The sequence below is a fragment of the Primulina eburnea genome, chromosome 4, assembly GCF_022965805.1.
Source record: "Primulina eburnea isolate SZY01 chromosome 4, ASM2296580v1, whole genome shotgun sequence".
NCBI lineage: Eukaryota > Viridiplantae > Streptophyta > Magnoliopsida > Lamiales > Gesneriaceae > Primulina > Primulina eburnea.
This window is the reverse complement of record NC_133104.1, coordinates 2,964,679-2,983,442: the sequence shown is the minus strand read 5'-3', so window position 1 is coordinate 2,983,442 and position 18,764 is coordinate 2,964,679. Positions and strand designations below refer to the sequence as shown.

Below are 18,764 nucleotides of genomic sequence, written 5' to 3'. Positions count from 1 at the left end.
TTAATTTGTATAAATCATAAATTAAAAATTACAAAATCAATTCTATAATTCAAAATTTCCCCGTGTTATTAAAATAAAAAATTATTAAATGAACAATCAGCCAAAAAATGAAAAATTTGAAAAAGAAAGATGAAAATATATATAGAGATACACTTCGAAAATTTGAGAGAGTAATAGAAATAGATGAGAGGAGAGAAGATATGAAGATATGTGATGTGAAGCGACAGAGAGAGAGTTAGAAGTTTTAAAAATTCATTCAAATCTTTGGGGTGAACCAAATACAATTTTTTACAATTTGTAGTTGTATCTTAGGCTTTAATGTTTGTATGTCAATGAATTCCATTGAGTTATTAAAAGTCCATGGAAAATTTGAATACCTGTAGACTTTTATAAAGTTTATAAAAGTCAATGTTGAATATCACTTGACTTTTTAAAACTCCATGAAAATCTATTTTGAATACCACAAGACTTCTATAGAGTATGCAAAAGTCTTGATTGAATACCTCTAGATTTTTAAATTCTACAAAAGTCATTAAAAGTCAATAAATTTCCCAATTATGACATAAATCAAAGAATTTATAATATTGTGGTCTTAATTTAAGATGAATTTAAAGTTGAGGTTTTGATTGATGGAGTTTGTTCCATTTCAATATTCCTTAACCACTAAGAAAGATGTGAGATTTTGAGCAGCCGAAACACAAAATCTCAAAGCAAATCCTAAAGCAAAAGAGAAGTTGGGAGAATAGAACATCTTCCCTTAAAAAACCAACATTAGCTTTAGAATCCCAGTCTCTTTTCCCTACGCACCAAATATACCACCAATATTGAATTTTTCTTATTTTATACCGAGTATGTCTCTTGTGAGATGGTCTCACGAATCTTTATCTATTAGACGAGTCAACCCTATCGATATTCATAATAAACCGTAATACTTTTAGCATAAAAAGTAATACTTTTTCATGGATGACCCAAATAAGATACCCGTATCACAAAATACGATCCGTGAGACCGTCTCACACAAGTTTTTGCTTTTATAAATGTTTCTTTTCTTTTTTCTTTTTTTTGGCTAGTTTCTTTGAGTATTTAATTGAATCCCATTCAAATATCACTTTTTCTTTAAAAATAAATTAATCAGTATCTTATTGTTTAAAAATTGGAACATTCTAAAGCATCGGTTCTATCACGTCGGTCGGATTGACTGGTCATAACTCAGAAATAATGAGGTCCACTTTACTTAGTTTAGTTATTGATCAAATAACTCAGAAAAAACAACGGGAAATTTGTGTTCAGTCCCCAGTCGTTGTTATTTTTGTGTTCAGTTCTTAGATATTTTTTTAGTACCACATTTCCACATGAATTGTACCACATTTTGTATGATATAGTACCACAATTTTGTGGGTAGGGAGTGAAGCCAAAAAAATGTTTTAATTGGGGATTTTTCACCAACTTCCCCCAAAAACAATTAGGCTCGCATTTCCTAAATCTTATTCATGTATCTGTGTAAATAAGTCATTACGGACATTGTATAATTATTTTCATGTGGTTTTTACAAAATGTTATAGTTAGTGATAAAATTACAATTAATTTAAAAAAAAAACAAAAAACTCAAATGCTATATTTTGAGATTCGATATTTTACATCATATAATACATATACAAACTTACAACTCATTAAATTTGAGTACACAAGATCCGATACCAATTCTAGAATCAAACTTTTCTGATATCTCACTCGTGTGATGTACCGATAATTAAATTAAAATTAATAAATATGATCGTTTAAATAATTACTTAAAATTATTGATATAATTAATATATTTATTTATTATATAATTTTTTTAGTTTCATTTGAGATCATATTCAAATAAAGATAAGAACTCTATCGTTAGATTGATTAATTTATAATTGCATTCGAGATATTGATTGGGTAGAACATTATCTGATAAAAAGAATAGAAAAATATATTAAAAAATCATATATTATTTGTCTATCAAAATTTCAAAAAATATATAAATATTTGTCCAAAAATAAAATCATTTATTAAATGAAAATTTCGATTAATTAGTTTTTGAATATTTTAAAAAAATATTTATATTAAAATAATAATAATAATATAGATATATTGACCGTTAATATATCAAAAATTAACGAATTTCATTATTCACTAAAAAGTTGAAAACATAATATTATATAAAATTTTATAATCTATTTAATATTTTAGATAGCATGTAGAATTGAATATATAAAACATAAAATACAAAATCATGACTAAAATTAAATGAAATAATATAATCAATGTAAAATTTAAGAGATCGTTATTTACCCTCCACTTTTTTTAAAATGCACCTCATCTTTTTTTTTTTTAACTCTAAAATACATAAAATGTCTTCAAATAATTTTTAATTTTTTTTCTATATAAACATACAATGTCTTTTATACATACTTTATTAAAAATGATAAAATATTAAAACTAAATCACAAAAAAATTATGAGATTAGTTCATTAGTCTTTGTAAGACATATATTCTATAATATCCAAGTTTGGTGAACGGTATGGTTTAAAATTTCTTGTGTTTATGGACTATTTGGTTAAGTTTAAGTATAGTTTTGATGTTAAGAGTTGTGATTTATGGTTTATAGTATTGTTGGTTATACTTGTTATGTGGTTTTATTGTAGCGTCGTTGCGATTTAATTTAAGGTAATTTGTATGTTGAGCCAATTGGTATGAGGCCAATTGGAGTGGTTAGATAAGATATAGAAGTGCAACTTTCTTGTTGGGAGTGTTGCCAGATTATGAGGAGAAGCGACGTTGCGATTCGATTTTATTTGCAAAGTTTATTGTTGGCTTCAGGTGACAATGCACCTTCACTGAAAAAGCTACCGCACCCGCGGTGATGGGACAGTATGGAGAGTGCACCCGCGGTGATTTGAGCAGCGCACCCGCGGTCGTCATTTTCAGATTTTCGAAAGTTGTTCAGTAAGCCTAGCGTACCCGCGGTAAGAATTTTAGCGCACCTGCGGTCGTGAACAGTAAGTGGGATGTTTCAATGTGTTGGTTTTATGGATTTTATGGTATGAGTTTGTGATTATTGAGATGTTGATGGTGCAATTCATGGGTTATTGTTGTAGGAATTCTACCAAGAGTTTAGAATCAAGTGCTCCAAGTGTTGTAAGTGGAATTCATTTCCTTGTGCTCACATGATAATATATGTATGGTGTTTCAATGGTTTTAACATGTTATTCTCTTCCATTTGATTCATATTATGTATAAATACACTTTGTTGTATATTAGAGGCTTTTATATGTCTCAATTGTGTAAAAAGGAATACAAAAGAAAAGAGTATGCAAAGTGTTTGATTTAATGGCCAAAAGAGAGTTTAAATGATTTATTGGATTAATAGATACATAGTCAGAGATTGCATGCAATTAGTTGATCAACGACCATATGCTTATATCCCAACAGAGTAATCGATTTATATCGATGAGATATAGGTACTGAGACAGAGATACTATTTAGATATCAATCCAACAGAGAAAAGAGAAATATCATCGTTATTGTCATGTTATACCATGTTATTCATGTTTCAAGAGTTAGATGGTATTTAATGATTTCAAATCCACGTTTTACAGAGTATGATATGTACAGATTGTTATGTAAGAATTCCATTTTCCCGAGTCATTTGAACCATTAATGGCATCTGCATAATTTGATTTTATATTTCATGCATCTAAACAGAAGGGTACATATTCTTCTTAAATTCGTTTCAAATATATAAAATACGAGATTGAAAACCACCAAAGTCCAAAATTGGTAACACCGCCACGAAATATCGAAATCGCGGTTTATATCGTTATTATTAAATTTTCAAGAAAGTGTCCCTTAACCATATCAAGGTATTGCTGCATTGAATGGCTATTTCAATTTGAAATGTAATTAAATTATGCTGTAGAGGATTATTTTTAAAGGGAAATGGGACCCCTGCAAATAGAATGTCACCACAAGGCAAGTCCATTGCTCTTTGGTTTGAATTATCTCGAGATCATCGCATCTAAAGGTCAAGTTTTCAAAAAAGATCATTTGGTTTAATATATTTACAGACATACTTCTTAAAAATGTCGATAGAACCCGCAACCACTATCTTTTAGGAGAATTAGATAAACCACAAATCACGTTAGTCAGATAAAATGCATTAAACAAATCTTGTCCGACAGGCTCGTCCGGAAAGTGTCAAGTCAATCTCATGTATTTCTTCTTATTTACATGTGTTGTAAACATGTAATTGGCATAAAAATGTACTATAGTAGTTGTTTGTTGGAAAAAAATTTAGTTATTATTTAGGGGCAAGAAAATGAAAACAAAGGAGTTAGGAAAGATAAAAGGAAAATATATTTTTATTAGACCATGTAACAAACTTTCATTTAACCAAAGAATACACATCATAAATACAAACTGTATGTATTGAATTTTCAGTCCTTATACAACACCAGGAACAGAAACAAGTAAGAAAGTCGAGGAAAGAAGAAAACCTTATTGGATCTTCATGGTCTCTTCTGCATAATAGTGCCATAAAAAAACCAAAAGAAGACAAGACTCCCACATATGTTGATTTTCACCTAAACATCTTCCTGGTGGCGAGCCGCCTGTGCAGGGGTGGCCTGTGAATGGATTGGTGGTGCAGCAGCTGAGGCTACAACAAGGCCGCCTCCGTTCTGTGCCGACTGAACCACAATAGCGAACCGGGTTGATGCCAGTGCAGCAGCCTCCTGTTTCAAGAAATGCAGAATATAAAGACAAGTGAATTGAAATCTTTGACACTCATTAGCAATGGTTTTCAGTTCCAAAATATTTCAATTTCATGTGAAGACGAGGTGTGAAGAGGTTAAAATGAAAATTACCTGTGTTTGCCTCCGACGCTGCAGAATGCTGATGACCCAGAGTACAATGTAGAATGGCAAAAGAAAGCCAACAATTTGAGTCATGAAAAGCTGCATTTAGGAGAGTCGAGCACAAATCACAATCTCAAAACTATGACAGGCTATTATAAGACCGTGACCGATTTGACGGAACTGTTTTGTACCTAGCGTGAGCTTGAGATTTTGGGGAAAAAGAAAAAGTTAATTTTATCAAAGTGGAGGTTACTAGTTCAAAACCTTTGGTGCGCAAGCCCCTTGATAATTCACTATGTTTGTCCGATATGCTTATTTTTGGACCTTTGTCATCCAATATCCGACCAATATACAGGTGGCTATCTGGAATTTTAACTCCAGGTATATATCCCCTAGTTTGTCACTCACACGCAGAGGTGCATATTCAAATATAAAACTATTGTTGAATCACCTCCTATCATCAACTCGAGCTTTTCAGACAAAATGGTTGCTAAAAATTTTGAGAGGTACCGTGATCTGATATCGATGGAACATAATACAATGAATTTTGAGCTATAACATCACAGTGTAATCATATAAATAATTCATACACACTTACTGTTATAGAAGTCAAAGCATCGTCGTCTCCATTCCCATCGCTACCATCATCCGTGATGGACATTCCATGCCTCAGCACCAGAAGAGACAATAACTGCAAATCAAAATACCAAAAGTTTTTGCTTCACATTGCCCTAAGTTTTTTGATCAATATGCTTCAGGAAACTTCCATTTTTTTTCGTTTTTATTTGATGATTACTCAAAAAATAGTTGAATTCTTTGTTGCACATTCAAACTTTAAGATGTGAAACTTTTTACAAACTCACAATTGTAGCAGCTGAACGGTAAAATGCAACGCCACTACTGTGTGTTCCATTATAATCATCATATTCAGTTTCAAACAACTGACGCTCAGCATCAGTAAGCGTCAGAATACGAGGATCGTGCATTTCAAATTGCGTGCCAGAAATTTGCCACACTCCCCTGTGAAAAAAAGAATTTAACTGAATTCACAGTTATAGTTAAAAATTTAACTAGTAGATATTAATTTACCCAAAATCAATAGTGGTGTCCTCAGGTGGAGGTCGTGGAGGGGCAGTATAACCAGATTGATACGGCTGAACATAAAACAATACGTTAAGTATAACTTCAAAAGAATACATGAAATATCAGTTCACCGAAATTTGCTCTACTACGCTTATTTCCAACAAAGAAATCCAATTTCAAACGTCAACAATCTATCAACAGATTATCAGCTGAGTTTAATTCTCCTGAAAAGATAATAGGCAAGGATATACATCAAGAGCATATGCAGGTAAAACCTAAACCAGACACGTGTGTGTATCTTATGCATCTACAAGAATCTACATTTTCTTTTATCATAATAGGGAAAATCTATCTTCATTCTAACCATAAAAAAACTCCAGTTTGCTAAATCCAAGTTGATATAAAAAATTCTTCGGAACAATAAATTGTTTCTTCTGCAAATTTTATTCCTATCTGAAGGTTTTGTAATCAACAGATTTATTAACAAGATAGCAATGCAAAATGACTTGTTTTTTGCTGTAAACTATAATGGTATCAGCCACTAGTCACAACTGGAAAATTTCATCTTTTTATCATGGTGACACAAACTGTCATGCGAAAATAGGCATAATTTTACACCCCAACAGTTCCCATCCCAAGTGTGAGCTTGACTACAACTAAATCGTATGACTGATCATTAAAAATAACTATACTTACTAGTAATGATGTAACTAAAAGATTTTACAACCATACAACAGACCCCACAACATATTTCAATCGCTGATATCAAATACAAAGTCGCACATTACAATAGAGATACTGTTGCTACCAAAATAATTGTAGCACAAAGTACTCGAACACCTCATTACCAAATAATTATAGGACAAAGTACCAATAAATTGACATCATTAGCCTTCGCCAGCATTAGTAAAAGATCAAAGAGACGACTAGAAAGGCATAAGGAGCCATTACTAACCTGATGGCAGATCTCACAAGTAATATCTCCCTTCTCATTGCACCAGTGCTGAACACATTTTCTGTGAGCATACTGCAAAATCACAGGTCTCAATTATTTATCAACTCAAAAAATCAAAATGCACAATATTAGGTAACAAGTGCATATGATGGTTAACCAACTTACGCAAAAGGAAGGATGCATCTACACAAAACATTTACCTTAAGGCTTCCACTACAAGCACACGGGCTCTCCAAATTGTTTAGATGATCTTCTTCCTGGCAAATACGGCATTCCCCTATCCCTATTAGTGGATCATGCTCATCTGCTTCCTCATCATCCTCCACGAAAACCACCACCTTATTGTCTTCCGTCGCCACTGTAGATGATGAGGGCCCCATCATTTCCGCTTTTCCGGTGGTCCTATAACCCATGGCCGGAGGAACCAGCGGATTAGACTCCACCGCCCCAGACTTTGTCAACTGATCCACATTCACTACCAAATGTTCACCCATCTATACGTTTTCTTACAGCTCTACAACCTTAAACAAAGCACTAGATTTCCTGAACACAAAACACCAACATAAATCCCCAATTCACAATCTAAAAATAACAATTCAATTTCATTTAAAGTTTCGACCTTTGGCCTTTACTTTCGACGGTTTCTTCGAATTCACAATCTAACACATATACATTCCTTTGTTTTCACAAAGTTACGATCTTTTGACCATCACATTCAAGTTTCTTGGAGCTAAAACATAAATCCCATTTCGTTAAATGCTTCAATTTATGGTTGAAACAACTAATCCTTCAAAAAAGAAAACAGCGTTTTCTATTGTTCACACTTTACCACGATAAATGTGGGTGCTCAAGGAAAGTAAATCCACTGATCACGCTGGATAAAGCAGCGAGATCAGGTATCGTATTAAGCTTGAAAGGCACAGAAAACTCAATATTTAATCACGAAGAAATTAAACCAAAAAAAGGTTAAGAACAATATGTACAGAAATAAGAGAAGTACCTGAACGAAGATCAAAGAAATGGAAAAAATAATGGAAATGGAGAAAGCGATCTTGTCGCCCAGCCAACGGAAATTTTAAGGTAAAACAAATGTGTAATGAAGATTTTTTTCTTCCTTTTTTTTCTTCTTGTTTCTCAATATCTTTCTATTTTCATATATATTTACAATATATATATATAATGAAGATTTTTTTCTTCCTTTTTTTTCTTCTTGTTTCTCAATATCTCTTCTTGTTTCTCAGTATCTTTCAATTTTCATATATATTTACAATATATATATATATATAATGAAGATTTTTTTCTTCCTTTTTTTTTTTTCTTGTTTCTCAATATCTTTCAATTTAAAATCTTCCTTTTTTTTCTTCTTGTTTCTCAATATCTTTCAATTTTCATATATATTTACAATATATATATATATATATATATATATATATATATATATATATATATATTTATACCGTTTTAATATGATGTACCTCTACCGTGCACACTTATGTAAGCACCGATGATGTGTCACTCACCTATTGGATGTGATGAAATATAGAAAAATTACGCATCCAATGGATGAGTGACACCTTATCGGTGTTCACATAGATGTGCACGATAGATGTGCAGCATATCAAAACTGATATATATATCACTCTAATAAATATATCTATATATCCATTTCAAATATATATATATATATATATATATCTTAAAAAGAAATTTAATCCCCTTTGATATTGGATTCTCATTAATCCATATATATATATATCTTAAAAAGAAATTTAATCCCCTTTGATATTGGATTCTCATTACTGCACAAAATTTGAGGAAATGTTCCTTTTTTATAACACATGTTTGAATAAACATAATGTGTTGATTAATTAAATTAAATACATGAAATGTGACAAATTGTAATTTACTATTAATTATATATGACTTGTCTCTTACTTGTCCGTTGGTATAACTCTTTGGTGGCCCTTGATTTTCTTATCTTAGCATAATAAACACAGGGTTAGTGAGTCGAGTGTGATTCATAGAGTAAATTTAAATCATTTTTTTTGGTACTTTAAGATGTAATTTTTCGGGATAATTTGATATTATCTTATCTTGATATGTTATAATTTTTACGTTTGATAAGAGAGATAAATATCAAACGCATAGGCGTAGAGATGTCAATGGGACGAGTATGTGACAGATTTGGCTAAACCCAAGACCCTCTTCATGAAAAAAACTTTGACCCATTACCCGTCCCATCCGGTTAAATATTCTTCGGACTCATCCCACCTCGAATATGAAACGGGGCCGGGTAGACCCGTGAGACCCGAATTTTTTTAAAATAAGAAAGTAATATTTCTTCTCACATGACTAAATTATGAAACAGACAAGCCTCTAAATACAACATTGTCGAAAATTAATTCATGTTTTCGACCACACTTAATAATAACAAACAAAGTACTTTCACGACATAAAAAAAGAGTTGTTAGCTCTCCAAAAAAATCTTAACATACCCAAAAATAAGTCATAACATAATTTAAACAGATCAATATAAAATCGGTGAGTAGGCAATATTTAAGTCTACTAAGATGAGGACCAATTATTCTTCCACTATTGCTAAAAGCATATTCAAATACAACAGTTGACATAAGAATAGCTAAAATCGTTATAGTTGAGGTGAGCTACTAAAAAAATGAAAATTAATAAAACTAAAACCCTAAAATATTTATATATACATATATGGGGCGGGTATCATAGAATCCATAACCCGCTCCATATATGGACGGGTCTGAAAAATTGGACCCGAGACCCACCCCATGACTCATTTAGTATGCTCAAACCCATCCCATACACGCATGTTCATTGTAGGTCTGAGTAAAACCCGGACCTATTGACATCCCTACGTAGGCGAAAGCAAATAACTTATTTTTCTTAAAAAAAATTATGGCACTAAAATTTTGGCTCCTCATTTATTAATGTCCACGGTCAAATCCATTAAACGCGGCTCTTTTTTAAATTTTAGAACATGTAATAATAAAAAATTATTTTTTAAAAAAATATTTATATTTTATTGATGAGCTTTATTTTACATATGTATATGTTGACATACAATAATTGTTCAAAGTTTGAATTGAACTATTAACACGAACTATAAATTTTGATCAAACGACAAGTGGTCGGGAATCTAAAAATGATATCTGAGTCAAAGTCAATGTTTAATTAGCATAGATTGCAAGAAATGAAATTATCGGGAGGATTATTATTTGAGACAATAATGACCGCTGCTTAATTAAACAATTGAAATCGAAACGTGGTCTTTGAAAATTTGTATGAGTTAAACTGTATTTAATTAATGTTGTAAAAGCTCAAATATTTTTTTGAGGACGGCATGAAAATTACATTGTCGATTTTTTTTTTCCAAAGTACAGATTTTGTAAATCAAACCAAATAATATAAAGGAAAAATTTGTGTGAGACGCTCTCACGGGTCTTATTTTGTGAGACGAATTTTTTATTTGAGTTATCTATGAAAAAATATTACTTTTAATGCTAAGAATATTAATTTTTATTGTAAATATCGGTAGGGTTGACCCGTTTCACATATATAGATTTGTAAGACATACTTATAATATAAAAAATTAATAGTGGTTAGCTCATGATGCGGCGTCGTTAGCGGATGGAATATACGGCAACTTAAAAATAAGCTCAACAAACCAAGACTCAAATCACGCCTAGAAAATGTCTACTACTTATTTCATTGGGGGTTGCAATTTTAATTATTTTATATTTATATTTATGTTATATTTTATAATATATTTTTTTCAAAATGTTATTGTCCAATATATGTAATAGTTTTAATCAAGATTGTTATTTTGATCGTGAATATTTTCTTTAAATAAAATTTTCACGGCCATTTTGAGAGTTTATAATGAGATAGGATTGATATCCGAAATTCCAAATTATCAAAATAAAGCTGGAAATAAAATGGCCACGGAAAATATTAGTAGGAATATTATTTTTTTTTAAAAAAAAAACAGCTTGACCGACCATATATGTTTTGGTGGTGAAAATAATTAAAATATTTATTTAAATTGAAAAAATTATTGAAAATATTGTATTTTTTTTTTAGTGAATTATTGTATATTGATTAAAGTAATGTATATTCATGTTTATGGTTAGTGGATTGCATGTAATAACTTTATTACAATTCTTGTAGGACCAAGTGTTTACCGCTTTACCAAAAGTTATAGCTAGTAGTAATTGTGCAACTCAAATCTTTTAAACCGCACAACAGCTCAAGCACCACGGTTCGATCGCTCTATCAAGCAAAGACAATTATTGCATCTAACAATCTCCCTCCTAATAATTGCACTCCTTAGCAATCAATGGGAATCGAACCCGTGACCTTTGCTCTGATACCAATTGTAGGACCGAGTGCTTACCGCTTTACCAAAAGCTATAGCTAGTAATAATTGTGCAACTCAAATCTTTTAAACCACACAACAGCTCAAGCATCACGGTTCGATCGCTCTATCAAGCAAGGACAATTATTGCATCTAACAACTCTATATATATTTTTTTTAATGAACGATTTCATTAAAATAGGAAAAAAATAAGTTTGATACAAATATACTGGCATCCCCATAGAAATAACAACACACACTACTAATTAAGACTGAAATCAATATTACAACTCTATATACATACATAGAGAGAGGCATGTTCATAGCAGTAACACGTCCACTATGAACTTGATTAAGACATTTTCAATAAGTTTTGTGAATTTTACACTTGTATGTTAATTTAATTAAGTAATGACCATGTACCTACAAATATTTTGGGCATGCAATCGCATCGCTCACAATATTTCATGTATCATTACTCATAATGTTATATCACTCCTGACATTAGTTTCTTTCATCTTCCCCAGCACTCAGACTGATTACCTCCAGGTCAATAACGAGCACTCGCAATCAAAGAACCTACGTATTTGACTTAGAATACTAGGTTCGAGTGCTAGAAAAACGAGATAGACCATGACTGTAAGTTGAATAAGATTATGAGCAATGATACACGAGATATTGTGAAAAATTTGATTTCAGACCTGAAAAATCAATAGATCATGATCAATACAAAATATAAACATAATATATTTATTTTGTTATATTTTATTAATAGAGTAAAACATTTTTTATATGTGATTTATTTATTGAGATATAATTGTATTAATATATAATTATATTATTATTTATTATATTTAGTTAATAATTTATCAATTGATATATATATATATATATATATATATATATATATATATATATATTTGTATTAATTAATAATTTATACCATTTGTATACATTTAAAGAGTATGATAATTATTATAATATATTTTTAAATAAACATAAATTTTTTTTATTTTATTCAGTTAAATAATTTGACCCCGGATTCCATCTCTAAATAAAAATAGTAAATGCTTTATTAAAGCAAAAGTAACATGGTTACAAAATTCAAAAAGTAAATAGTGATATGCCACCCACTTTTTGTCATGATATGCCATGATGATGTGTTATTCCACCAACTATTGAATAGTGAGATTCCACTTTCAACGATTCTAGTCATCTTTGGTATTATCTTTGAGAGATTTCTTCAAATTTTCAAATATATCCTCAATTTGAGATAATTGAGGAATTTCCTCATCTGGATCCTGTGCATCATGCATCTTCATTAAATGTATGAATTGATTATCACTGGTATCTGAAGCCATTGATTGGTCTGATTTTGAATCAAAGCATCCCATATTCTTATAAAGATCTTTTTTCATTTCATCAATGTAGATTTCTACCATCTTCTCTTTAGAATAGATCTCTGAATATTTTTGAGTCAAAATTTTAAATGGACTCATTGCATCTTTTTCTTTTTGTTGTTGATTGAACAAATCTTTCTGATATGAAGAAATTTTTTCTTCCATTTGAAGTAAGGTGTCATGACCATGAAGTTTTCCAGATACTGGATCTTCTCGTAACATTTTATCCCAAAATTTTGTAGAGCTAGTTCTCCATAGACAAGGAATACCTTCATCTGTATAACCAAATTCTGGCTGCCATTTCCAGATCCATGGAATACCAAATTCCATGAAGAATAGACATAAAGTCTTTCCATCAATCCAATGTTCAGAAAAACTTTTTGTAATAATTGGTGCAACATTTAACCAAGTATCGAATGGTTTTATAAAAACCTCTGGCAAAATCTTTGCTGATGGACCAAATATTTTCCACCAAATAAAAAACCAATTTGGAATAGGATAATGGAAAACATTTTCACAAATCTTAAGAAACCATGTATGTTTCCTTTTTTCATTTTCATATAATAAAGTTTTATTAAAACTTTCAATATAATCCCAGAAATTGAATTTAAAACTGGTTTTATGATTTTCTGAGTAAAACTCTTTTTCAACCAATGGAGATATACCACATTCTTCAATAGATATAATCTTTTTGATAATAAACTTAGAGAAGTTATAACTTCCTTTTTGTTGAGTATTACTGAAAAAGTGAGTAATATCAACACTTTTTGTAGATATGAGAAGATTCTCATAATATCCTCTTTGCTTATAAGCCCCATATACATATGATGTATTGGTAAAATATCTTTCCATAATAATCCAAGGAGTTTTTTCCCATTGGATATCTTTTTCTTCTACAAGAAGAATTAATTCTTTATGTTTTGACTCTGTATAAAGAGCGGTATCATTATCATCTTCTTTGATGATATTAGCATATGATGCTGAAGACTGAGAATCAGAATTATTTTTCTGCTTTTGTTTCAAGAATTCTTGAAATTCATTGTATAACTCATTCTGCTCAGTATTACTGGCTGATGATGAATTAGATAAATTCTGGGCTATTAGCCTCTGTTTTCCATGTTGTGCTATAATATTAGGGGGTTTTCCCCTACCACCTCGCCCTCTATAAGAGGACTCTCCTCTGCCTCGAGAGTACATATCTGTAAATGAAAACATTAAGATAAATATTCTCGAGTTAAGAAATCTGGTAGATGATTATCTTCACCTTTTTTATAAATAATCTCAAAATCAAAAGGAGCTAAATGAGCCTGCCATCTAGCAAACATTTGCTTAGACACATCATGTTTAAAATCTTTATTAAACATAAACTTTGCAGATTTGCAATCAGTTTTTATAATAAACTTTTGATTATATAAATCATCTTGAAATTTTAAAATACATCTAACAATAGCTAAGATTTCTTTTGCTACTGTGGAGTAATTTTTCTGAGCATTATTCCACTTCCCAGAATAAAATCTTATAAGATATTCTTGTTTTGTTTGAGGATCTTTTTGTTTTAAAATTCCTCCAAAACCTATATCTGAGGCATCAGTTTCTACAATTTTATCCCATAAAGGATTTGCCAGCATAAGACAAGGAAGATTTTTAACTTTATCTTTAATAATTTGAACAGCTTTAGTATGCTTATCTGTCCAAGGTAAAGGATTTTTCTTTAGTTTATCATATAATATAGCAGAATCTTTAGTAAGATTTTGAATATAAGGAGAAATATAATTTAAACTTCCTAAAAATCTTTGCAACTGAGTTTTATCAGTAATTATATCAGGAAATTTTGAACCAAATTCAATACTTCTTTGAATAGGAATTATTTTTCCTTTTTCAATCATATGACCAAGAAATCTAATATTAGTTTGAAATAAAATCATTTTAGATTTTGATATAACAAGACCATTTTGTATAACAATATTTTTAAACATTTCTAAATGTTTAAAATGTGTTTCAATGTCATTAGAAAAAACTAAGATATCATCTATATAAACAATTATAAAATTGCTATAATTATAAAAAATATCATTCATAATTTGTTGAAATTCTGAAGGGGCATTTTTAAGGCCAAATGGCATTACTGTCCATTCATAATGTCCTATAGGAACATTAAAAGCAGTTTTATACCTATCAGATTCTTTTACTTGAATCTGCCAAAATCCTGATTTTAAATCAAATTTTGAAAATATAATTGCATGCACTAGTCTATCTAATAAATCTTTTTTATTAGGAATAGGATGCCTAATCCATTTCAAAACCTTATTAAGAGGTTTATAATTTATTACTAATCTTGGAACACCTCTTTCCTGCTCAGAATGTTTATTAACATAAAAAGCAGTACATGACCAAGGAGATTGAGAAGGTTTTATTAAACCTTTGTCTAACAAAGAATGAATTTCATTCTTACATAATTCTAAATATTCAGAATTTATTTGACAAGGACGAGCCTTGGTTGGAATATTTTTTTCATCAAAATTTTCTTCATATGGAAGAGAAATAATATGCTTCTTACGATTCCAAAAAGCATTTGGTAAATCATTACATATTTCTAATGAAAATTTATTATAAATAGTTTTTATTTTTTCCTGTAATTTAGGATTCTGTAATTTATCATCAATTGTAAGAAATTTTATTTCTTCTTTTAAAGAGTTTATTTGAAAGGTTTTTCTTTCAATCTGTTCCTGTAGTTCATTTAAAATTCTATGAACAGGTTTAGTTATAAACTGAAAAGAAATAGGATTACCTTGATAAGTTCCTATTATACCTGTTTCATCAACATATGTTAAAGGATAAATTTGATAAATAAAAGGAAGACCAAGTATTAGTTGGCTAGAAATATCTTTTGCTAATAAAAAACTGGTTTGAATACAGTTTTTATCTTTGCAAATATAAGCTTTAGGTAATTTATAATTTATTTCTAAAGGTTCTCCTCCTGCATGAGAAAGAGAATGAGTAGTTTTATGAAAATATTTTGTAGGAATTAATCCTTCCTGTATAACATTTAAATCTGCTCCACTATCTATCATAGCAATGAAATTCTTTTTATAAGAATTATCAATTAATAAAGTAATATTAGTATACCATTTTTGAGATATAATCATACTCAAAACAGATAAATGTTTCTGATTATTATCAGGAAATGAAATATCTTGAATATTTTCAAAACTTTCGGAAATTGAATTATTATGATTTTCAATGACTGAAATACGATAATTTAAACTATTATTATTATCATGTAAAAATTTTATTTGTTGTTTAAGATTATCAATCTCTTTAACTAAATCCTGTATAGTAACTGGATTTTGTTGACTATATTTTTTCTGTAAAAGATTTTTAACTTCTTTCATAGAATAAGCTTGTTCTTGTTTAACAAGAATATTATTTTCATTATTACTTGTTGAAGCAGTATTCTCCATTTGATCTATGATAGTGGATTTTAATATTGGATCCTTAATCATTTTAAGGAATTCTAAAATATTATTGTTAGTTAAAACATTAATATTTAAATCTTGAAATTGAGACATAAGTTTATAAAACTCATCATTTTTATTATTATTATCCTCTATAGGATTTATACAAGATTTTCTTTGTATACAATTATTACATTCTTCTAAATCAGAAATATCTTATTCATTATCCAGAATTTCTTCTGAATTATAGGATTCTGAAGAATTCTCAGTTTCACTATCAGAATTGTTATTAGAATCCATTATTATTTTAAATAATGTTTCTTTTAGATTATCATCTATATCTAAATTATTAATTTTGTTTTTAGCCCAACATTGATTAGCATAATGTCCTGGCTTTTTACATTTTCTACAAATTATTAATTTGTTTTTGTATTTATCTTTTTTTCTATCAGCTTTAGTTGATTCACGAATTTCTTTTCGTTTCTTTTTTCTTTCTTTTTGTCTTTCAGACAAATGTCTTTTCTTATAAATCTTTTCATCCTTATTTTTAATTTTCTTCTTACCTTTATTAGGTAAGTCCATACCAAATTGATCACAAAATTTACCTAGTTGTTTTTTCTCAAGTAAATTCTGTCTTTTAATTTGATTATTTAATTTTAATTCATTACAGAGAGCTAAACCCTCTTGAATACAAGTGTTAATTAAATTACCATAAGTATAACTATCATAAGAGATATTTATATCATCTTTTCTTAATACTTTTCTAACCCTTTCAGCAAATAAGAAAGGTAAGCCATCTATGAATTTAGCTTTCCAAAGACTATTATTACAATCTGGAATCTCATAAATACGAGATAAGAAAGTATCTTTATACCATCTAAAATCAGTAAGTGTTTTACATTTTAGATTACTTAATAAAGTTCTAATTTGTTCACTATTATCAGTGAATTTTCCTGTGAAATGTTCAATCATAGTTAGTATTAATGTATATACTACATTTTCTGATTGAATATTATTTTCTATTTTTATGGAATTAAAGATTTCATCTTTTTGAGAATAATGTAAATAATTATCTCACCAACCTTTAAGTTGGCCAGTAAATCCTGCTGTTATCATTTAGCAATATTCTTATCAGTATTACCTGATGATTTACACACAGTACTATACATTAGCATTCTGTGAGCAGTATTATAAATTTGCCTATCACTATAACCATCAATATTCCATTCATAAATGTTTTTCCCATTATAATTATTAGAATAAATATATTCATTTTCTTCAATGAGAACATCCATGGGAGTAGGTTTATTATAGTAATATTTGGATGTAGTAGGTCTATCAGCCCATTTAATTTTATTAATTTCATTTTCAGAATGATTATTAATCTTATCTAATTCTTCAAACTCTTCATTAAGAGTATTTAAATTAAGATTTCTAAATTTTTCTTCTAATAATTTTTCTATATCAGAAACAGAAGATTTAAATTTAAAATCCTTTATATCAGGTGGGGATTGAATGGATGAGGTAGCAACAGAAACAATATTATTTTCTGGTTCTTCTATATGAACATCTGGTTTAATTTTATTAATAGCTAAAATAATTTTATCAATACGATCCTTAAGAGAATTAATCTCTTCTCCTATAATCGTGAGATATAAATTTGTATAATTCTGTTTTTCAATTATCTGATTAATATGTTTGACAGTAATTTGTAACATATCATTCTCAAATAATTTTGAAAAAGCAGTAAAATTTAAAATTTTATTATTCTTTTCTATTATAAAAGATTGTTGAGGAGGATAAACAGATTTTTGAATCTGTCCTGAAGAAAGTTTATAATTTCTTTCAAGAATAGAAATATAATCTATAATAAATGTTTTAAAAAACCAAGGAACAAAATGTATAAGTTTATTCTGGTTTTCACAATATTTATAAAATGTTGAAACAATATATTCAAACTCTTCTTCAGAAAAACTTTTAAAGTACCAATTTCTGAAAGATTCCCATTTGGGTAAATAAAATTCTGCATTGATCTTAGCTCTAGCAGAAGATCCTTTAGTAAAATCAATCTTTGATTTACTATCCATTAAATACTAAAATTCATTTCTGAAACTGTATCAGTTTCTTTAACTTTTTGAAAGTTACTTTTATGAACAATATTATTCTGATTTATAATTAAATCATCTACTGTATTGGTAGATTCTAATTCTTCTCTAACTTGAGAAGTAGAAGCTCTAGAAGTTTGTGGTATATCTACCATATAATCTAGAGGAGAAATAAATGAATGACTAGATCTTGATCTAGCATAAACAGAAGAGGGTAATAATCTTCTTTGTTCATTATTAAACTGTATTTGAACAGATCCTTCATTAGTTTGTATGACTTGTTCTAAATCTCTATTTATTATAGGATTTCTAGGAACAGCTTGTTCAATTATCCAGTTTTCTGGAAATTCTATTTCTTCCCATTTTATAGATCTACGAGTTGTAATATTAGATATATTAAAATTAGTTTCTATTAGAATAGTTTCATTTAATTTTTTATCTATTCTTTTACACATAGGATTCAGTGTAAATAATGGTTTATAATAAATACGATAAC

At 29.2% G+C, this 18,764-nt stretch overlaps 1 protein-coding gene across 4 annotated transcripts; it reads right to left on the bottom strand.

The window, feature by feature from the left end:
• Nucleotides 1-4,373: 4,373 nt before the first annotated feature.
• On the bottom strand, nt 4,374-8,064 carry LOC140830622 (uncharacterized). Of its 4 annotated transcripts, none has more exons than XM_073194028.1 (8): nt 7,925-8,064; nt 7,125-7,467; nt 6,925-6,996; nt 5,976-6,040; nt 5,750-5,906; nt 5,485-5,577; nt 4,896-4,985; nt 4,374-4,763 (listed from the first exon to the last, which is right to left on the bottom strand). In XM_073194028.1, exons 2-8 carry the CDS (start codon nt 7,416-7,418, stop codon nt 4,614-4,616), a joined length of 921 nt encoding a protein of 306 aa, XP_073050129.1. In that variant the 5' UTR covers nt 7,419-7,467; nt 7,925-8,064; the 3' UTR covers nt 4,374-4,613. The 4 variants fall into 4 exon arrangements, with proteins under 4 accessions (XP_073050129.1, XP_073050133.1, XP_073050131.1 ...); XM_073194032.1 differs by having other exon boundaries at nt 7,125-7,385; XM_073194030.1 differs by having other exon boundaries at nt 7,754-7,926.
• Between the last annotated feature and the right edge of the window lie 10,700 nt (nt 8,065-18,764).

Excerpts from the sequence above, each read along its gene's own strand:
- LOC140830622 (XM_073194028.1), bottom strand. The coding sequence starts at position 7,418 with ATGGGTGAACATTTGGTAGTGAATGTGGATCAGTTGACAAAGTCTGGG. Across the intron at positions 6,997-7,124 it reads CTTGTAGTGGAAGCCTTAAG|TATGCTCACAGAAAATGTGT; the intron begins GTAAATGTTTTG and ends GTGATTTTGCAG. Across the intron at positions 5,578-5,749 it reads ACCGTTCAGCTGCTACAATT|TTATTGTCTCTTCTGGTGCT; the intron begins GTGAGTTTGTAA and ends TTTGATTTGCAG.